The sequence below is a fragment of the Pipistrellus hanaki genome, assembly GCF_964339955.1.
Source record: "Pipistrellus hanaki genome assembly, chromosome: 13".
Taxonomy (NCBI): Eukaryota; Metazoa; Chordata; class Mammalia; order Chiroptera; family Vespertilionidae; genus Pipistrellus; species Pipistrellus hanaki.
In genome coordinates this window covers 36,843,775-36,864,799 of record NC_140515.1, presented here as the reverse complement: position 1 = coordinate 36,864,799, position 21,025 = coordinate 36,843,775, and the positions used below count along the sequence as shown (strand labels likewise).

General features: G+C 46.3%; 1 protein-coding gene across 6 annotated transcripts in view; it reads right to left on the bottom strand.

The window, feature by feature from the left end:
- The window catches only part of CPNE4 (copine 4), a 335,819-nt gene that overhangs the window by 284,477 nt on the left and 30,317 nt on the right, over nt 1-21,025 (bottom strand). Inside the window, exons 1-2 of one of the 6 annotated variants that reach the window (XM_084902135.1) lie at nt 18,825-18,950; nt 16,107-16,226 (exon numbers count right to left, since the gene is read on the bottom strand). The exons of 4 other annotated variants lie outside the window; for them this stretch is intronic. In XM_084902135.1, the coding sequence (XP_084758261.1) occupies nt 16,107-16,129 (23 nt within the window). In that variant the 5' untranslated portion in view covers nt 16,130-16,226; nt 18,825-18,950. Of the gene's footprint in view, nt 1-16,106; nt 16,227-18,824; nt 18,951-21,025 lie in introns of those variants that run through there. One more of the 6 variants, XM_084902138.1, reaches the window with a different exon arrangement.

Here is a 21,025-nt window from a genome sequence, read left to right as displayed (position 1 = left end):
ACAAAATAAAACACTTTCATAAAAGGGCAGAGGGGAAATCTTATCCAAGTATGATGAGTAGATAATGCCAGCAATGTGGTTGCTTTAATCAATATAGCACAGATGAAATGATCAACGCAATCTGTCTGCAAATGGAAACTATAAATATACCACAAATAAGATAGAGCAACTGCTCAAGCAGACACTCAAAGCTTACTGGCCTGGCCGAAACCGGTTTGGCTCAGTGGATAGAGCATCGGCCTGCAGACTGAAAGGTCCCGGGTTCGATTCCGGTCACGGGCATGTACCAGTAGGGGGTGTGCAAGAGGCAACTGGACGATGATTCTCTCTCATCAATGTTTCTAACTCTCTATCCTTCTCTCTTTCTCTCTGTAAAAAAAATCAATAAAATAAAATAAAAATTAAAATAAAATAAAAAACTTACTGGCCTGGGTCATAAGAAATACCTGGAGCCAGGTAGTTTCCCAGCATTTAAAAAGAACTGTTTTCCTCCATATGTGCTCCAAAGCAACAATTCTTTTTTTTTTTTAAATATATTTTATTGATTTTTTACAGAGAGGAAGGGAGAGAGAGAGAGAGAGAGAGAGAGAGAGAGAGAGAGAGAGCGAGCTAGAAACAATGACCAGCTGCCTCTTGCACACCCGCTTCTGGGGATGTGCCCGCAACCAATGTACATGCCCTTGACCGGAATCGAACCTGGGACCTTTCAGTCTGCAGACCGACGCTCTACCACTGAGCCAAACCGGCTTCAGCCGAAGCAACAATTCTTAAAAACAACTCCATGCCTGAATGAAGTGGGTGGAAGATGGGTCTCAAGCTCTCTCCTTCTGTGCACTCGCGGGCTGAATCGAGCCTCAAACTCATATCCATGGGTCATACCAGTGATATGACTGAGTCCCTCCGAATTACGGAAGGTTATTTACAGCTTGACCAATGCAAGAAATCATTTGAAGTTAACTCTGGTAACCCATATGAAACTGACTTCATTTTTCTAACTTCCTTAGATCAGCTGCTGCTAAGCAGAGTTCTTCCTTTGTGTGAGTCTTTTCAAACACTTTGATTCTCCTTTACCAGGTTACGTTATTCCCAGTGAGTCCTGGGCGATAGCACTGCAGACACATCGGTGCCAGCTAACAAAAACCTATTGGGCTGCCAATCTTTGTGTTCACCTCTGGCACGCACACCCACCGTGGCAACAGCTTCCTATGGCTGTTTTCTTGACTTCTCTTATTTGCCCCATTCATCATCTCAACAGCACATCACGGCATTCAAAACAGTCTCAAAAGGCCACAGACCAATTGCTGCAGAGATGGGGATGTTAAATTAAACCCATGCCTCAGACGAACCCAGCAAGAAAAGGCAAGTGACAGGGGCCAAAGCTTTCATTAATGTGTAGCTGACTTGTCACATTCATGAGGCTCTTGTAAGGAATTCAACTCTAATTTAAGCAGGAATATAAGGTAATGAAGTTCTAGAGGAATTGCTTTCATTTTTCTAACCGCATTTAACTCAAATGCCTAAACCTTTTCTATTGTTTTTATTTTATTTTATTTTATTTTATTTTATTTTATTTTATTTTATTTTATTTTATTTTATTTTATTTTTTGCCAAATTAGATCACAGGCAAAATGTGTGGAATATGACAATAGGCATCTGTCTGCACGAAGCATCAGCCCTTGCCCCCAGAAGCTTACAGCTTAAGAAACTGGGCCTGGCTGGTTCAGTCAGAGCACATGTCGTGGTTGTAGACTCTGTCCCCAGTAGGGTGTGTGTGGGAGGCAGCCAGTCAATGTTTCTCTGCCCCATCCATGTTTCTATCTCTATCTCTATCTCCATCTCCTTTCCTTTCTTTCTAAAATAAAAAACTTAAATTTTAAAGAAAGAAAGAAATTGGGCTTTATGTAAGGAGGCGTGTTTTTGATAAGCCTGCAGAAATCAACTCAGTGCCCATCTGGACACTTCTGCTCCCAACTTAAAAGAAAGAAACAATAAGCATGAATCAATCCCTTTAAGAGTTATATGTGTATCGAAGGCTGTATTAAACCAACCATCCTTTATAATAAACAAAAATGTAAATAGGAGAACGTGTCAAGGAAGCCAAGTCTTGCCAATATCCTTCTGATAGGCTGATGATCCCAATGAAGACAACAGCTGTCAGTTAAATCCTCAGTACTTAAAGTGTGGTCCTGAACCAGCAGTCTCAGCATTGCCTGGAAGCCTGTGGAAATGCCGAATCCCAGGCCCCACTGCAGACCTCCTGGGGCTGAATCTGCATTTTATCAAGATCCCCAGGTGACCGGTGTGCACTCTGGGCTCCAGAAGCGCTGAGCTCAAAGAATTAGCTGTGCGCTCTGAATGGACTCACCTTCACAGACAAACCCTGCCTGGTTCCCCGGCACTGGCCACTGTGTGTGGTGAAGGCACACACCACGCTGTCGCTCACCCACATGGGTCACACAGATGACACCAAGGCTGCTGCTGAGGGGACTCTATGCAGTCAAGGGGAGAAGTTAGGGAGGACCAGGGTCATCTGTCACAGAGAGCAACTTCAGTCATTTTTGAATGATTTTCTCTGGTCAGGACTATGAGCTGTCAGTCTGACCAGCCTCTTCACAAAGCCCCCCATTAATCAATTCATGCTCTGCTGACCCCAGACCTTGTCTAGATCGTTCATGCTTGGGAGCAGGCAAGTGGAGCATGGTCCCCTCCTTCCTCTCATGACTCAGACAGCAGGTCCTATGATGACCTCAACAGCCACAGGTCCCTCTTTCTCCTTCTTCCAAGGGAAGCCATCTTCACCTCCCACCTCTGGGTGGCAGGCTTCTGCTCACCCTGAACACTCTCCAATGGAGTGAGAATCAGTGAGAACCAGACCTCAGCCATGCATCCTCCTTGCAATGTACAAGCCATCCCAGTGCCATGTTTCTAACACATTTCCTGAGATGCAAGTGATTAAATTAAAATTCAACTAATGTCTCTCTTCTCCACTCAAGTTCATTGGGATCTTGGAAAATAAATCACTTGACGGAAGAGAGTCACATGGGCCCTGATTAAAAAGACAAGCCTGCTGACAACTAGAGGTCAAGGGAACTAAGATGCTGAAACTTGCTGGCACCAGCATTTTAATTGCATGATAACATTCATCAGAAGATATCAAATTAACTGAACTGGAAGAGAAGGAGGGGACAGGGATGCAGGGACTGGCTGACCCTAATTAAATTGGATTTCATGATGGAAGTGATGGTCCCTTCATCCCTGAATGGCATCTCTCTCTCTCTCTCTCTCTCTCTCTCTCTCTCTCTCTCTCTCTCTCCCAGAATTTCAGTTCCTTCTTTCAAGATTGTCTCCAAGTTATAAGACTTTATAAAGGAAACTAAGTGAGGGAATAACCTATAATGAGTGCTATTTCATTCTATCCTGTGAAACAGAATTATAAAAGATACATAAACACTTTAAAATATCCATTCTATGTCTATATACAAAATGTTTTTCCTGTTTATAACATATCTAAGCAAAACAAATTATGTATTTTAAAAATGGATATTTTAGTATAAGATTTTTTATAAAATTCAGAAAAGTAGTGAGAGGAACTAAAAATAAAAATAACCATTAAGCTTAGAAATTATAGCAGTTAATATTTTGATGTATTGATTTCCAGTATGGACTGTTTGTGCACGCATGCACACAGACAGTGAGAGAGAGAGAGAGAGAGAGAGAGAGAGAGAGAGAGAGAGAAGAGAGAGAGAGAGACAGTAATTATTAGAGAGACCGACAGAGAGAAAACTTTGGGATTATATGTATATAGTTTTATATTCTGTTAAGCTCCCTTAGCATTGTTTTGTGAAGGATTATAATAATCTATTGAAAAATATTTTGATATAGACATTCAAAAATACCAACAACTCTAGTTAAGCCATCCTTTGAGACGGTAGCAAGAAAATAGAACAATTTCCTGAATTAAAATATTTTCAATGGATTAGAGGACACATATTATCCTTTCACAAAAGTAACTGCTGGTTTAGCCAACATGTAGAAACTTCAAACAGCCAAAGTTGGGCATGAGTCACTGTGGCTAAACATATGACATTAAATAAAATGAATATCACATGCCTAATGAAACTGCAAATCCATGAAACTATTCTGAAGAAATACCATAGTATTATAACTGCCCGCTTTAATAATTTCTAAGACTCAGTAATAGAAATGAAATAAAGAACCAATCCCACTGGAGTAGACTCTTCTGGTGCTACTTACATCTGACTTTTCTCTCCTGAGCATAAGGGTTAATTAATTTCTCTTCTCCACCTACTTTGAAGTCTGGGGGCATATGACTCATTTCAGCCAATAGGATGTGACCAGAAGTGTTGTATGTCTCTTCAATAACCAATGCAAGACCATCCCAACACCCGTTTGCCCTGACGTGGTGACTATGAGGAGGCCTTGTGTTGTAATGGAAGAGTCAAAGGTTGAGGTAATATCTTGGACAACTGACAGGGACACACACACACACAAAAAGGAATAAGTGTTCCATTCCTATCATCTATAATAATAAAAGCATAATATACTAATTAGACAAGACAGCCGAACAACCTTCCGGACGTCATTCCAGACGAAGCTGCAGTGGTGGGGGCTGAGGCAGGGCAATTAGGGGTGATGAGGCAGGCAGGCAGAGTGGTTCGGGCGATCAGGCAGGAGAGCGGTTAGGAGCCAGCAGTCCTGGACTGCGAGAGGAATGTCCCTCTGCAGATTTGCCAAGGAGTCCCAGATTGCAAGAGAGCACAGGCCAGGCTGAGGAACCCCTCTTTCCCCAGGCACGAATTTTGTGCACCAGGCCTCTAGTCCAATATAATAAAGAGCTAATATGCTAATTAGACCAAACGGGGAAATGACCTTCTGGAATAACCAGTGGGCAGGGCCATGAAGCCATGAGGAAAGGCATCCGGGGCTGCTAGGGCCAAGTCCCTTACATGAATTTTGTGCATCGGGCCTCTAGTATATATTATACATGATAGCTGTAGGTTGCTATGTTTTACAGAAGAAAGACAACAACTTCCCAACACACCCTTCTTCCCCACATGTCTACCTGATAAAACAGGGTTGTCAGAATGTGTGAAAGGACCAAAGATCAAGGAGGGCAGACTCCAGGGGCAGTTGATATTCACCTGTTCAAATGTCCAGCCAGCACCTACTATAGTAAGGGCTTCTAGGAACGAAGACATTATTTAGGGACAATCCCTCCCTTCTGGAAGTTTAAAGTCTAACAGAGAAGAAAACCATAAGAGTACAAAGATGGGGCACTTCTAGCAACCGTGTGACTTTGGGGAGGTCATTTATCTGTCACCGCAGCTCCACCATCTTGTCAAGGATAAAAATGGTACCTTCCTCAATGACGTGCTATGAAAATAGAGCATCTACTACCATGTCTAAGGCAGAGTCATTACTCATTAAATACCTGTTATTGTTGTTTCTTATTTACCTGTAGGGCGTGTTATTAACACGGAATACTACTCAGCCATGAGAAAAGTGGAAATACTGCCATTTGTGACAACATGGACCATCATGCTAAGCCAAATAGGTCAGACAGAGAACGTTAAAGAACTTTCATATGATTTCATGCTAATGTAGGATGTAAAACTGAAAGCAAGAAATGAATGAACAAGAAAAACAAACAAAAACTCATAGACAACAGTATGGTGACCGCCATAGGGAAGGGGGGTGCTGGGGAGTCAAGGGTAAAGGGAGATCATATATATGGTGACAGGAGAAGATTTGACTTGGGGTGGTAGGCACACAGTGCAATATACAGATGATGTATCACAGAATTGTACTCTTGAAACCTTTATAATCTCATTAACCAATGTCACCCCAATAAATTTAATTTTTTAAAAAAAGCAAAAAAGAAAAACTGTTTCTTCTTCTATTGAAGGAACTGGCCTTTCCCTGAGTGTCAAAATATATAATACTGTAGAAAGAGCATGGGCTATTCCACACACACCCTGGGCCATGTGAGTTCTGAAGACCTCAATTTCACCATCAATAAAATCAAAACCATCATATCTTTCTTTCAGGATCCTTGGAGGGAATTAAGGAAATCAAGCGCATAACTCCATCTTTTCCTCACGCATCCCCTTCTTTCTTTTATTTTTTTGAATTTATCTTTACTGTTGAAAGTATTACAGGTGTCCTTTTTTCCCCATTGACCCCTTCTAGCCCACTTCTCCCCTGCCCCCCACCCCTCAGGCCTTCACCACGCTATTATCTGTGTCCATGGGTTATGCATACATGCGTGCAAGTTCTTCGTTTAATCTCCCCCTCCCCTTCCCTCTAAGATCTGTCAGTCTGTTTTATGCTTCCATGTCCCTGATCTATTTCGTTCATCCATTTATTTTGTTCATTAGATTCCACACATGAGTGAGATCACGCGATACTTGTCTCTCTCTGGCTGGTTGGTTTATTTTGCTTAGCATTAAGGAACTCAAGCACATAACTCCAAAATATAAATCTTTTCCTCAGCCATCCCCTTCTTTCTTTAAGAAAGATAAACAGAACAAAAGATGTCACGCATCTGAGTGGATTATCTCTAAATATCCCACAGATTCTGAAATTCAGACAAAAGTATTCAGCCTGAGAAGCAAGATGTTTCCCAAGCAGTCCTACTGCTGCCCCTTCCAAAGTCATGTCACTCACAATCCTCCATTGTCCTGAAACTGTAAAATTGTATTCATTGCTATCCACAGTTTTTTTTTAACCTGACATGCATTTTCCCTTCACCTTTTGTAATTGTTTGTAACCTGACATACATTTTTCTTTTCACCTTTTGTAGTTCTTTGGGCTGAGCTGCTGTAATAAAAAGTTGATTGTGAAATAAATTGCATTTATGAAGAACGAGCCACCGGGAGCCGTCAGTCAACCCCACCTCCCACGGACTCCTGTGATCACACAGGGGCATGAAGTGCCAAGACTTCCGAGGGGCGGGGTGGGGAAGGACCTGCTATTTTGCAATCAGAAGGTCTTGAGGAGACACCGACATGACACTGTGTGAGCCAGTTTACTGCTGACTCAGGGATGGGGAGAGATTGAAAATGAGTTATAAAGGGAAACAGCACATCCGAGCTGGAAGTGATCTCCCCACAGGGAAGCTGCTCGGACACAGCAATAGCAGCTCCTACCCTCGCAGCCCCTCACTTCAGCTAGTCCGGGGTTGTCACCTTGAATGTTTTGTTCATATTGCATACGGTGTGCCCAGCTTCTCTACCAGGTGGGTTTTCTGGGGTCTTTAATCCGGCTTCTCTTAAGGGAAGGAGGAAGAAGAGCCAAGAATATGATGTAGTCAGGAGGGAGAAAACAGGGCAAGGAGCTTATAGAGTGTATGATGGGAAGCCCTTCATGAAAGAAAGGCAATCCTTTCACTGTCTTCATTTCTCCTTTTTTGACCCCAGAGACCTAAGCATTTGGATAAAGACAAGATCCAAACCATCCAGTCTAATTTGCCAGGAGCTGTTTTCGGACACTCTGGAGTCCGAAGGTCTGTATCCAACTGTGAGTGCCCCTCCCTAACACACACTGTTAACCCAGACAGGTAACAACCTCCCTGTGTCCCACCTCCCACACCTGCAAAATGGAAAAAACACAACTTAAACAGTGGAGCGGCTGGGTTGAATGAGACGGTGGGCATGAAGTGCTGGGCAGAGGCGCTGACCACAGAGTGGCCGCTCTCTCCACAATGTGAAAGGTGCGCAGGGCAACCTTTTCCTCTTTTCAAAGAGCCATACCCTGTGTTCCAGGCACGTGTGCTGTAAACTTCCCTTAAGGAGTCTTGGGGAATTATTCATCCAGAAATGGACTCTAAAGCAATCCTTGGATCGCCATGATACCTGTCATGATTTTGTATTTGGTCTCCAAGTCAACTATGCGTGTGTCAGTGACCCAACGCACCCACCACATCACCACATCCCAGTGTTCCTGTTCAGGGCTACACCCTGCTTCCCTGAGCACCCGGCACAGAGCGTGAAGCAAAGCCTGTTCTCAATTGATAGCTCTGACACTGAATGGCATACAGTCTCCCCCGGGAGACCTGGCTGGAGCAGCCCTGACATGTAAACTAGCAGCATTGGATCCCTAGCCCTTACACCAGCGCCTGGCACTCAGCAGGTGCTTCAATAAATGCTTGTGGAATGAGCTGCTGGAGCCTTTGGCGTGTGATGTGTAAATAATTTAGATTCCTGAGTTATCATTCCGTACCCAATGAGGATTGAGAGGAAGTATTTTGAAATGGAAAGCATCCATCTCTAGTCCTAAGAGTGAAATAGAGTTCCAGGTGTAACAGGCTAATTACTAAAGAGTAATCTAGTCAGTGTGATCCCAGACTCAGTATTTGTTTTTCTTAATAGTTCATACGAGGACATGAAGGGAATAATAATAATAATAATAACGCCATTAATCAAGTGCCTTCTGTGCTTTGCAACTTCAGATACGTTGTCTCTAACCTGCACAACAATGCCATGCTGTAGGTACTGCTATTCCTTTCTCAAGGACAAGGACACAGGCTCAGAGACCTCCAGTAACTCATGCGGGCCTTCCTTGTGGAAAGTAACTAAACTGGAACTTGAAATGGGCTCACCTGGCTTTAAGCCCCATTGATCCTTCCTCCTGGAGAAAGCACGTGTGCCACTGGCATGAGGGTGCGCCTCACACTGTCCAAGGTTCAGGATAGGCTTGCAAATCCTTTTGTAAAGAACAGCTCACTGAACTGGACTTCTAAAGATGTTTCCTGGTGATGTGAGTGAGCTCCAAAAATGTATGTTCTTTAAAAAAAATAAACCTACTTAAAAAATCCATGAACCATCTCATGATGACATCGCTCAGGACAGAGATGTCCTGCTGTAGGCACAATTATGAAAATTCACAGGCAAACTATGCCAATAACCTCTTTAACTTTTTGCATCCTGGCATTATTAAGCTGAGCTGCTGAGCCACTCGGACACCTACTCTGTGACCAATACCCAAGCTGGTTTATTAACCTAGAACTCTCAGAGTGATGGGCCCCACCCTGAGGATGCTGTGCCTGCAGAATGCAGCGGGCCACTGCTGAGCTGCCCACATTCTCTCACCTAACAGAAGGCGTAGCTCAGCGGGAAGCTGAGGCGAGGGCCAGCGCTGGGCCACGTGGCTGCTCCGGGGCTTTCTCTGTGGCAGATGTCAAGGTCTGCAGGGTGTTTTATGAAAGGACAGAATGCTATGGCTGAAAGGCACCAAGCCTTCCTCCCTGCAAAGCGTTGGTCTGTGTGGCATTGAGATTCCTGAGAAACCTCAGCCCAGCTGCCCCTGGGCGTGGGGAGCTCCTGTTCTCTAAGCTTCCGGAGCTCAGCACAGCCTGTCCCCTTCCCTCCTCGCTTGTTAGAAGCCCAGCGTGGTTTTCAGAGGCCGGGTTGGTGCCATATGTTCATGCCACTAAAGCATTTTCCTGCCTAAGCGGAGGCACTTAGCACAAGGAAGAGCGTGTTGTTTGCATAGCTGGTTGGCTCTTAATGGTTCCTCAGGAGACTCCACGCTCAGAGAGAGGGTGTCTGGAGAGTCAGGGAAGATGCCAGGAAGGTGAGCACAGTTCAGGAGGTCAGCCAGGCAGGGAGAAGGGACCAAGTCATTAACAATAGAATGTTGATGCAAAAAAAAAAAAATGAACTATAATAAAGAAATTATAGATGTAGAGATTTTTCTTTAATGGTAAATTAACATTAGTTTATATCAGTGATTCTCACTCTACCACGGTCAGCTTTGTCTCCCAAGGGATATGTAGCAAAGTCTAGAGATATTGGGGGTTGCTGAAACTGGGTAGAGAGGAGGGTGCTACTGTCACCTAAGTGGGTGGAGAGCAAGGATGATGCTACAATGCGCAGGATAGTCCCCCACAACAAATCCTCTGGCCCTAAATGTCAAGAGAGGGCCAAAGCTGAGAAACCTTGGATGAATTCTGAACAGATAAGAAAGCTCCCTCCTATGGTAATCTCATTGCCCTAATAGTTACACTAGCCACATTCAAAACAATGTGGGGAGGCACGGGGGCATTTCCCTTCCTCTCTGTAAAAAACCAATAAAACATATTTTAGAAGAAGAAGAAGAAGAAGAAGAAGAAGAAGAAGAAGAAGAAGAAGAAGAAGAAGAAGAGCAGTATCAGCTGAGTGTGTAAGGTCTAGGTTTGAATTTTAGGTGCAGAACTTCCCAGCTCTGTGGCATCAGAGAGGTTACCTAACTTCAATGAGTCTTGGTTTCCTCGTCTGCCAAATAGAGACACTGCAGGTCACACCTAACCTTCTAAGCTTTAGATCACCTGAGATCATAACAAGAAAGCATTTAGTAATTGAGTTCTAGTCGATGATATGCATGCTAAAGTATTTAAGGAAAAAAGTGCAGAAACTGTAATGTGTTTCCAAAAGCATTTAAAATGGATTCATGGATAGATAGGGTAAAGTATAAACACAACTAATGAATGTTGAATCAGAATGTTCCTATGCTGAGCAAAATCAGGCCAGACCTAGCCACACCTGCCTTTGGTCTGACACCTCCCTCTGACCTCCCCTAGTTGGTATTTGCCTTGACACTGTAACTCACAGTCTTCAGAGCCCTGTGCTCAGAGCAACTGGGAGCTCGCCTCTCCCCAAGCCCCATGGGCTTCCTGGCACATGGCTTGCCCTGCTGGTTTCAAAGGCACTCCAGGCAGGGGAGCACCGCAGAGCATGAAGAGAACGGCATGGCTGCCTCCAAAGGCCTTCCATCAAAGAGCGAGGAGATGCCTTGGAAATCATCTTGCTCAGTTCCTCCTAGCTGATGAGACTGAACTCAGAGAAAGGAAGGGACAGAACTTTCACTTGCCCAGAGGGTACCTTTGTGCAAATTAGAAACAGTGCCCATCTGGACGGCACAGTCCTAAGCCCAGGTGAACAACAACCTGGCAGTGAAAGGGGCCTGGATCTCAGACCAACAGACAGGCTTCGCTGTGCACGGCCTATGCAGAAACTCTGGGAAAGGGTTTGCTCACAATCACATACATGGGTGGTCATAGAGCCGAGTCTGACTGACAACCTTAGCAGAGATGGAGTCAGTTACCCGCGGGGAATGAGTGGCTACTGAGCTCTCTGCTGTCCTTGCAGAGCAAGATGCATTGGTCAGCCCTGGCCAGTTTGGCTCAGTGGATAGAGCAACGACCTGCGAACTGAAGGGTCCCGGGTTTGATTCTGGCCAGGGGCATGTACCTTGGTTGCGGACACATCCCCCGTGGTGGGTATGCAGGAGGCAGCTGATGGATTTTCTCACTCATTGATGTTTCTAGTTCTCTATTCCTCTCCCTTCCTCTCTGTAAAATATCAATAAAATATATATATATTTTAAAAGATGCATTGGTAAAATAGCCTGGATTCCACACTCTGCCTTCCTTTGTGGCTTCTCTAAGGACAAAAAGGCAGATAATCTGCGGGGTGTGGGTCCCTCTGGGTATTTCACACATAGCTGGTGGCCCAGAAAATCTCAACACATTCAAAGGAGTGAGGGGGCTCTGGTACCTGGGGAGGGAGAACCTAATGACTCAGCTCAGAATCAACACTTAAAACATGTAAGGTCATATCCCAAAAGGAGAGTTCAGTTTTGAAATTGTAATAAACAGCTAGCAGGGCACAGCTATGAGAAGGTAGAAATCATTTCAAAGAAATGGGTTGCATTTCCCATCCCTGGAATATTTCATGGCTTCTGTGATGAGGAAGACATGGCACAATAGTAGGGGCAACTTCAATTGAAATTAGAGGAGTTATTACAGACTACAGCGTAAGCAGTAGCAGCCTGTATCAAAGCAGTTCATTTCTCCTTGGTCCCCTTTGTTCTATATGTGACTTTCTTACCCTGATCTTCTCCTTTCCTCTCCTGATGTGCCTACCTGGAGAACCAGCTGGTGATTGCTGCTTCCCCATATTGCACTAGAAGCACTTCTCCTTCTTCCTTAGATCTTATCTTTAGGCCACGGATCAGTAGGTTTTTTTCTACCAAGGGCCAGATAGCACCTATTTTGGGTTTTGCAGGCCCCAATCGTCTCTGTAACAATTACTCAACTCTGCCATTGTAGCACAGAAGTAGCCATAGACAATATGAAAATTCATGGGTGTGGTGTGTTCCAACAAAGTTTATTTACATATTTTTTAAAAGGGAGGCCAGACTGGGCTCATTGGTCACAGTTTGCTGACACCTGCTCTAGGTGGGCATGTGGTGGGCAGAATCTGAGCTCCAGGCCCTTGACACATGCTGTGAAAGCCAACAAGAAGTGATGCTCCTAGGCACACAGAAATTAGGAGCCAAGATGGCAATGGTGGAAATCCTTCCTCTGATCCCACCCTGGATCCTCACTGGGTTGGGAAGAGGGTTAAACAGAGAAGACTGGTATCATGCAGTCAGAGAAAGGACTTATCTGGAGCATGGATGCTTCTGTGTACCATCTGCTTCTAGTAATGCACCTACCGAGGTGATCAATGAATGTTTGGGGTAATGACAGTAGTGACCCTGAAAGGTGGGAAATGAAGGACGAGGTCTGAGTTGAAGCTGAGCTGAATTGTGCTTGAGCTGGCAAACTCACTCTGCACCACTCTCTCCTGAGGTGGACACACCGGAGTGTCCTGAGGGTTCTCGAAGGTGAGCAGAGCTCTAAGGATGGTGGCTGCTATTGGAAGAACTTCAAGAAGATGTGGGCTGCCGAAGCCGGTTTGGCTCAGTGGATAGAGCGTCGGCCTGAGGACTAAAAGGTCCTGGGTTCGACTCTGCCCAAGGACATGTTCCTTGGTTGCCGGCACATCCCCAGTAGGGGGTGTGCAGGAGGCAGCTGATCGATGATTCTCTCTCATCGATGTTTCTAGCTCTCTATCCCTCTCTCTTCCTCTCTGTAAAAACTCAATAAAACATATTAGAAGAAGAAGAAGAAGAAGAAGAAGAAGAAGAAGAAGAAGAAGAAGAAGAAGAAGGAGACAGCTCTATAAAGAAAGCCCCTTCTTCAATAGCCTCAGACCAAAAGGTCCTCAAACTATGCTTTGGGTAGGAATGGTGCACTTGGGGCACTTTCAGATCCTTCCTTAAGGGGGCAGCATAGAGAAGATGGCCCAGAGCTACCCCCACCACATCCTCCCCATCCTCCTCCTGGGGGTGCTGGGGCCAGGCATTGTGAATTTCCCAGGGATTGGGGTCAGGGCCAGGGCAGCAGAGAAGGAGGAAGGAGGAAACAGGGGCTAGAAGGGATGGCTTTGTTCATTAGACTACTTGGGTTTTCCTTCCCCGATATCCAGATTATTTTTATTTTCACTTGTTTTCCTTAAAATGTTTTCAATTCAGAAGCTATCTTAATCTTTCTCTTGTCTGACATTGGCATTTGGGAGTAGGAAATGTACTCTAATTACATGGGAGTGTGTCCCACGGTACATGGGGAGAAACACACTTCTATTGTCTTGTATTATGTTCTTGGCTTGTGTCTTTCACGAGACACTAATTTAAATCACTCCTAATAAAATGTGGAACAAAACTGTTTGATTTATTCCCTGATCAAATATTTGTCTGTCACTGCTTTCTTTTGCTAAAGTATTTCGCTAACAGGATGCAAAGATTATGCATGTCAAAGTTACTTTCAGGAGCCGTAGAATCTGTACTCGATGGCTTATGTATCTTTAATCTGCTGCACCGCTTTGGCCCAAATCACTTCACGTCTCTGGATTTAGGTTTTTCCATATTCCTGGCATGCGACGTTGAATTTAAAAAGTGTCAAAGTTGCCTTTTGGCAAAATCATTCTAGGGTAGCTTAGAGTGAGGCAGGCTTCTGCTTACCACCTGAGCCATGTTCCTTCCCCCTTCCTTTCTGTTAGACCAGGAGTCCTCAAACTTTTTAAAGTGGGGGCCAGATCACGGTCCCTCAGAGAGCTGGAGGGCCGGACTATATGAACTACTAATTCCTACTGTAACACCTCGGCTGCGCTCACTGCCCAAAAAACCTGGCGGGCCGGATCAGACTCCTCTGCGGGCCGCATGTGGCCCGCGGGCCGTAGTTTGAAGACCCCTGTGTTAGACCAACCCCTTTCACCAGGTTTCACCTGACGAGGGGAGGGAAGGAAAGATCAAATAGACCCTGAGAATCACCACACTGTTCTTGGAAAGAAAAGGAATCATTTGTTTTAATCACACACACACACACACACACACACACACACACACACGCACGCACGCGCGCGAGCTATATATTACACCTGAACGTGAACTTTTTGATAATCAATTAGAATGCACCAACAAGAACATTTCTCTTCTGAGCAGCCAGCAAATATTTGGTAAAGGGATTCTGTCCTTGACTTAAGGGCAAAAATCAAAAGGCCACACGCTGAGGGGACTCCAGACACCCTATGCCTCCCAAGCAACGCTGCTGACGAGACTAAGCCTTCAACAGGACCTGATGGAACAGTGGCAGAGAAATGCCAGCCTCAGAGGGAATACGCTTAGGATCTCCAGCCTCCATGGCTAGGCTGTCATCACAATGTATCGGTCACATTTCATTCAAGTTGCTGCCACGAAAGAACCAGACATTGGGGTAAGATAGGGCCGATAGGGCACTATTATAAGTTGGTTTCAGCTCATAACACACATCTACTATGAAAACATCCGAGAACGTAAATTAAATGTGCATGTGCGAGAGAGAGAGCTCTCTGACCTATAAGACTGGACCATTTAAAAGGCAAGACAACCTTTAAGATCCTTTCGACCCTAATCTGCTTCAATAAAAAGAACACAAAACTCCAGTGACACGCCAGGCATTATGTCCTGGATGGCACTCGATTGTGTCAGACTGACCACAGGAAATTCCAACTGAAGTCTTTGATTTCCAGGCTCGCTCAACTCTCCCCTGGTCAGCCCACCAGCGCCGAAAGCAGGGCACCGGCTCACCCAAGAGCTGGCAAAAAGTAGTTGAAATTTCACCCACCACACTGGGAATTCCATCGCAATGCCCTCTCTTCTATTCAGACTTCCACCCTAAGTAGCTTTTGCCTGCAGCATAGAGTGACTGCTAACCAAGGTAGGGTCTCAGATAAACTGGATGTTTCCCCTGAGCCCCTCAACAGCAGAAGAGAAATGGCATTTGGGGGGGGGGCAAGGGGGAAATGTGGAAACTAGAGAGGAGATGACAGTACCCCCAGGAGAAGTCTAAGAGACCCTGAAAAAGTGACACAGCTTCTCCTGAAACTTTCCCTCGGAAAATAAAGCAACTACAGCAACCAAACAGACCGGTATCACTGTGCTTTTCCTTACACCAGTCCCCCTGCCTGGACTGAAATGTTCTCTCCTCTCCAAATTGTTAAAATCCTATATGAAACCCCCGTTTGTATTTCTTCTCTGTGAGACGTTCCCGAACCCGTCCACCCTACAAAAAACGGCTCCGTTCTCTGGGCTCAAAACATGTCTGGTTCCACTCACCGAGTGACAGCACTCACACTGTCTCGCATCATCTCACATTTTTGTTTGGTGACATCATGCAGCAATGACACTATTATTTGGCTCCTCGCCTACTTGTACCTGGATTCCTAAATGTGATGTTAACCTCCCTGACAGCGAAGTCCATCATCATTTTAGCTTTCTTTTTCTTTTTTTTCCCCTGAAGGCAGTAAACGGCACAGGTGGGTGTTCACTAGTCGATTCAGGAAGGCAAATCAGGAAGGAAGGAGTGGAGGAAAGGGAAAGGAACAAAAATCTGTCTCTCTCCCTGCAGAGCACGAAGGGAGACCCGTTGTGACGGAGAAGGGATGAAAATCACATGCAAGCTAAGGACAGACTGCACCCGGGGGACACCTCAAAATGTCTGCAGAACTGAAGGCAGGATGGAAGGAAAGGAAGACTGAGTAGGAGGGAAGGTGAGTGGAAAAAATAAAAAGGAAGACAATGAGGAGGGGAAAGAAAAAGAGGGGAGAAAGGGATGGGGAGAGGAGAGAAGAAAGGAAGGATGGAAAGAAAAATGCAAGGAAAGCTAGAAGAAAGGGTGGGAGGAAGGAGAATGAGAAAGGAGAGTGAAAAAGAGGGGCAAGGCTGAAATGCAGGACAAGTCTTACCCTTGGGCTTCTGGGTCTTCCATGTTTATGCTCGATCCCTCTCTATTTCCGGAATATCTCTTGGTGCCTTACAGGCCCCCCAGCACCTGGCTCCAGGCTCGCGGATGCACCTGCATAAAGCTGTGTGTGAATCACTTCCAATGCCAATCTGCTTCACAGGTCAGCACCCACCATGGCCTGCCCGGAAGGGCCACCGGTCCCGGGAAGTCAGCAGCAAGAAGGCTGCATTTCATGGCCCAGGACCCGAGAGCTCTGGAGGGCGTCTGGGCATAAGCCTGAGGCACCACTGGCTCTCCACCAGGAGGTGCAGTGGGAGGCCTCTCTTTTATTTGTGCCAAGGCATCACATGACCCCCTCAGTCCACGGGCTCCCCAGGCTGCCCATCAGGGAATCCAGGCTCCCAGGCTCCATGGGGTGGGTGCAGGCGAGGGCCTTTGAGGACACTCATTGGCACACAGCCATGCCTCCCTCTCTGCCAACCCCCTGTGGCACTGCCATCATCCCTCCTCCACCTGCCTCCTCCATCCGCACCCCCAGGACCGCGACACTCAATTCAGAGTGTGCCCAGACAACACAGGAAGGCGGCAGCCTGCATCTTGGCAAACGCACAACGCTTTGTGACAACCCCATACAGGACCCTGGGCAGCTCCCGCTTCCCAAGATGTCCCCGACTCTATGTTCTCCTTTCCCTCTAACAGAGTAGCCCCGGCTTTGTGAATGTTAACGTACTTCTTTTTAACCAAAAATAAATAAATTTGCCATGGAGAACACATCCATTGACGATACAATGAAGCAACTCTGGGTGGGAAAGGGAGAAGGTCTCTGCCTCAGGGAGGTCCCTACCACTCCTGAAACTGGATGCAGACTTTAGTCTGTGTTCACTTTTCAGGCAAGGAGTCCTCAGTTCTCAACAGATTCTCTAAGGGAACTGTGATTCAAACAAGATGAGAACGACCACCCCAGGCAAGACAAATAGCTGGAGAATTGGGGGTGGGGGGGCGCAGTTAGCTGTCAGGAAAAGAGGGCTTGCTTCTTGCTTCCTCTGCCAAAGACAACTGAAGTTCATGAAAATGCATTTCCTGGAATGAACCTATTTCTCTAAGGTGATGATTACATTTTAATATAGGAGCTTTCTCCCCCTTCCCCTGCCCATCTCAGAGGTAAACCCGTCTTTGTGCCCGTCTGTCTGTCTGTCCCCACGAGCCCTGCAGCCCATATCTGCTGTGATGGCAGGGGAAGGCCATTTAAACTTGTGACACTTCATTAAGCACCTGCCCACCGCCATCCCAGCTCTAAATTAAAGGAAAGCAATTCCAAATGCGTTCCCTTCAAACACACTCTAAAGAAGAAAATAAGATGAGTGCTTTTCAAGGAGGTTGCCGTCTTAATATACCAAATCAGTGTCCTGAAACTTAAGCTATTGCTGGGAGAATAGCCGGGAAATATTTAAGGAAGCCCTGACACCGGCCCCACTGAGACACGGAGAGTGATTCGGCGGCTGCAGAATCAGAGGGAGCCGAGCAGAACCAGGGCGATGCACTTGAGCAAGCACCGGTGCACGGAATAATGGGGAAATCTGCTCTATCGCTTTATTTTTAAAAAACTGTTAGCAAACTCTGCCGCTGTTAATCACGGCTCCCATATGGCATGGCTGCCACCTTTATGAATCACGTTTTATCTCGAAAAGAGTGTCCTTTATCACCTCCCCTTCGGCACGTCTCTCGGGAGCTGGGTACCGAGAACACGGAGCAGCTCTGAGGGTCTCCGTGCCAGGACCAGCTTTTACCCACAGGACGGGCAGGAAGAAGGGGGAAAGTTGTACGGGATGGCCAACCCAGGGAGGCCGACAGTTAGCATCTTCCCTTCCAAGCTGCAGAAACCGGGCTGACTTTTACTAAAAGGAACTTCTCCTCTAAGGCTCTGCCTCGGTTGCACTTAAAATCGTCTGAGCCCTGGGTCGGGAGTAGCCGAAAGACTCGGGGAGCTGTTATTTTAGACGGAGGATGTACATAAATCTGATTCAGAGGCATGGGCACCGTATTGCACCAGTCTGTAGCACAATGCGCTAAAAGACAAATTTGGTGCATGATTGTAAACATGCATTATATTGGGGCACACGGAATATAATGTATTACCTCTGAGATACACACGGAAAGGGGTAAGGAAGGCTTACCGTGACGTACGTATGATTTGCCCAGTTACTTGAAAACACAGAGCAATAGAGGCAACCAGTACGAAACTCGGGACTCGGGGAAAATTTGCCTTAATGCTCCAAACTGACACAGGGATGCCACTTTACGGAACTGCAACTTCAGCAGATCAAAAAGCAATCTCTCTGCCTCTCGCCCTGAGGCTAATGGCTTTCAGAAGTTCGGAGTATTAGGAGCTCAAAACGAAAAGCCTAGAGAGGAACAGATCCTGCTCCCCAGCGGGACTGGGCAGTCTGTCCATGCAACACGCCTCCCGCCCGTGGAGCTTAAAGGGAGCAGACACACTAACATACATGGCCCAAACTCTACCTTGCCCCTGTCAGTCCTGTCCTGTGCCTCCTACCCTTCTCTTCCCCAAAAGGGAGAAAGTGGTCTGGGTTCTTCAGGGGGGGTGGGGGGTGGGGGAACAAAAGCCTCTGTGTGGGCTTCCCCCATCCTCAGCCCGGGGCTGCCCAGGGTCCCGCCTGCTCTCAGCTGCCTGGCCTGCCTGGGTGAGTGAGTCACTTACCAGGATGGGAGGTAGGCAGGGCTGCGGCGGCCGAGCCCAGTGCTCCGGAGGCTGGAGTGCCTGGAAGGAAATCCCGGGAGCAGCCTGGGACGAGGATCCTCGGGCTGAGGCTCCGCTCACCTCTCAGCAGAGGCAGCGTGTCACCCTCCCAAAGGAATGGATTAATCAATGGTGGCCCCGCGGTCAGGTCTGTGGAACTGAGCAGATGGAAACCCCAGCTTTTTTTCCCCCTGGCAGAGGACCGTGGGAATTCCCGTTACTAAAGGGGGACAGGGCATATGCTCTGAATCAGGAGTCAGCTACCCAAATCATACCACAGAGCCCGGGGTGGCACATGTCCTATTTCTCCCCAGGGGAGATAGGGGGGTAGGGGACGCTAAGAGCCAGCACACTGCCATCCCCTCTCCTCCTTCCATCCCCACCAAGTAATCAATCTGGAGGTGTCTCCTCCCTGAAGAACAATTTTGGAAACTAAGTGTATGATTTTGGTATTGAGTGAAGGGGCCTTAGGCACATCTGGCATGTGACCAAGGTGATGCTGAGAGCTGCTGAACACAAATCCATTCTTCAAGCCCATCTTCATAAAGCAGCTCAGAACAAGCATTAAGCAAAATGTTGATGCTCTCAACCCGAATCCCTTTGTTTCTCTCCATGTAAGACACCGGATATCACTGTCAGCAGGTGGTCATGCTTGTTGACCCTTCCTAATAATTCCAGCTGATGCTAAGTGAATATGACAGGTGGCAACTCTCAAGGCCGTGGCTGTCACTTTGGCAGACTGGGGTGCAAGGCACCAAGACTGCTTTACCTCCTCTCTCTCTAACAGTATATAGAATAGCCATACGAGAAGGGTCCTTAGAGATCAAATCAAACACTTTGATTTTATAACTGGGGAAATAAAACCAGACCATAAGTCATGTATCTTGATATGCATAATCATTCATCCTATAAGCTCCTACTGTGTACAAAATCCTCACAATGCATAGCAACAAAATTTTATCAGTGAGCCCTGGCCAGTGTGGCTCAGTTGGTTGGGCATCATCTGAAAGGTTGCTAGTTCTATTCCCGGGCAAGGCACCTGCCTGGGTTGTGGGCTCCATCCTGCACTTCCATTGAGGGAAGAGGGGAAGGCAGCCTATCAATGTTTCCCCTTCACATCAATCACATCAATGATTCTCTCTCTCTCTCTCTCTCTCTCTCTCTCTCTCTCTCTCTCTCTCTCTCTCTTCTCCCCCCCCCTCCCTCCTCTAAAAATCAATAAAAATATTTTTAATTTTTTTTCAGTTAGATATTCAGTCCATAGTCCCTATTTCAGAATAATATTCCCTTGGATTTTCTGAAGTCTATGTACATTTCCCACCTGGAGAAGGCCAAATAGAGATATGCCCCACGTGCAGGTGTTAGCAAACTGTTTCTAGAAAAAGCAAGGAAAACAGACTTCATGGGCCACACAGTCTCTGCTGCAACTACTGAACTCTGCCATTGTAGAGTGAAAGCAGCAATAGGCAGTAAAAAGTGTGACTATGTTCCAATAAAACTTTATTTACAAAAAAAAAAAATAAAGTCTGCATGCTAGATTTGACTCAGGGGCTGTATTTTGCTGACCTCTGCCCTAGAGGGATCTCATTTGACAATGGCCTCTTTGGGCTACAGGTCTCAAGTTTGCCTTAATTGGGTCTTATTTCACCTCAAAACTCCCTTAGATTCGATGAAAAATAACAGAATAACGAACTAAGGGAGTGAACCTTATAACCAACTATTATAATTCCTCAGACAATACAGGGAGGAATGGGAATCAGAAATAGGACTGTTTCTGACCATCCAAGCAAAGACAGAAGTTTCCACCTAAGCAACCAAGCACCGACCCTCCCTAATGGAATGTTAGGTCTTCTCCCCAGCTTCTCCCATGACATTAGGTAGATTCCATCACCATGCCATCCCCTTAGAAAATAACTCATCCATCCCCGCTGGAGGCAATTCTCAGCTAGGCTGCTTAGCTTGGTTGGCAAGACAATGCAGGGAGAAGTGAAGGGTCGGTCAGTAGGCAGGTCTGATCTTCTGTGAGCCCATTACCTGAGCAGGTGGGCAGGTCAGAAACAGGTGGCCCAGCTACCCCTCTGTTTGCACGGCTTTAGAGAAAGGGGTTCTCCAAAGCGGCCCTTGCAACCTGCAAAACCAACAGGGTTCACCACGTAGAGTGA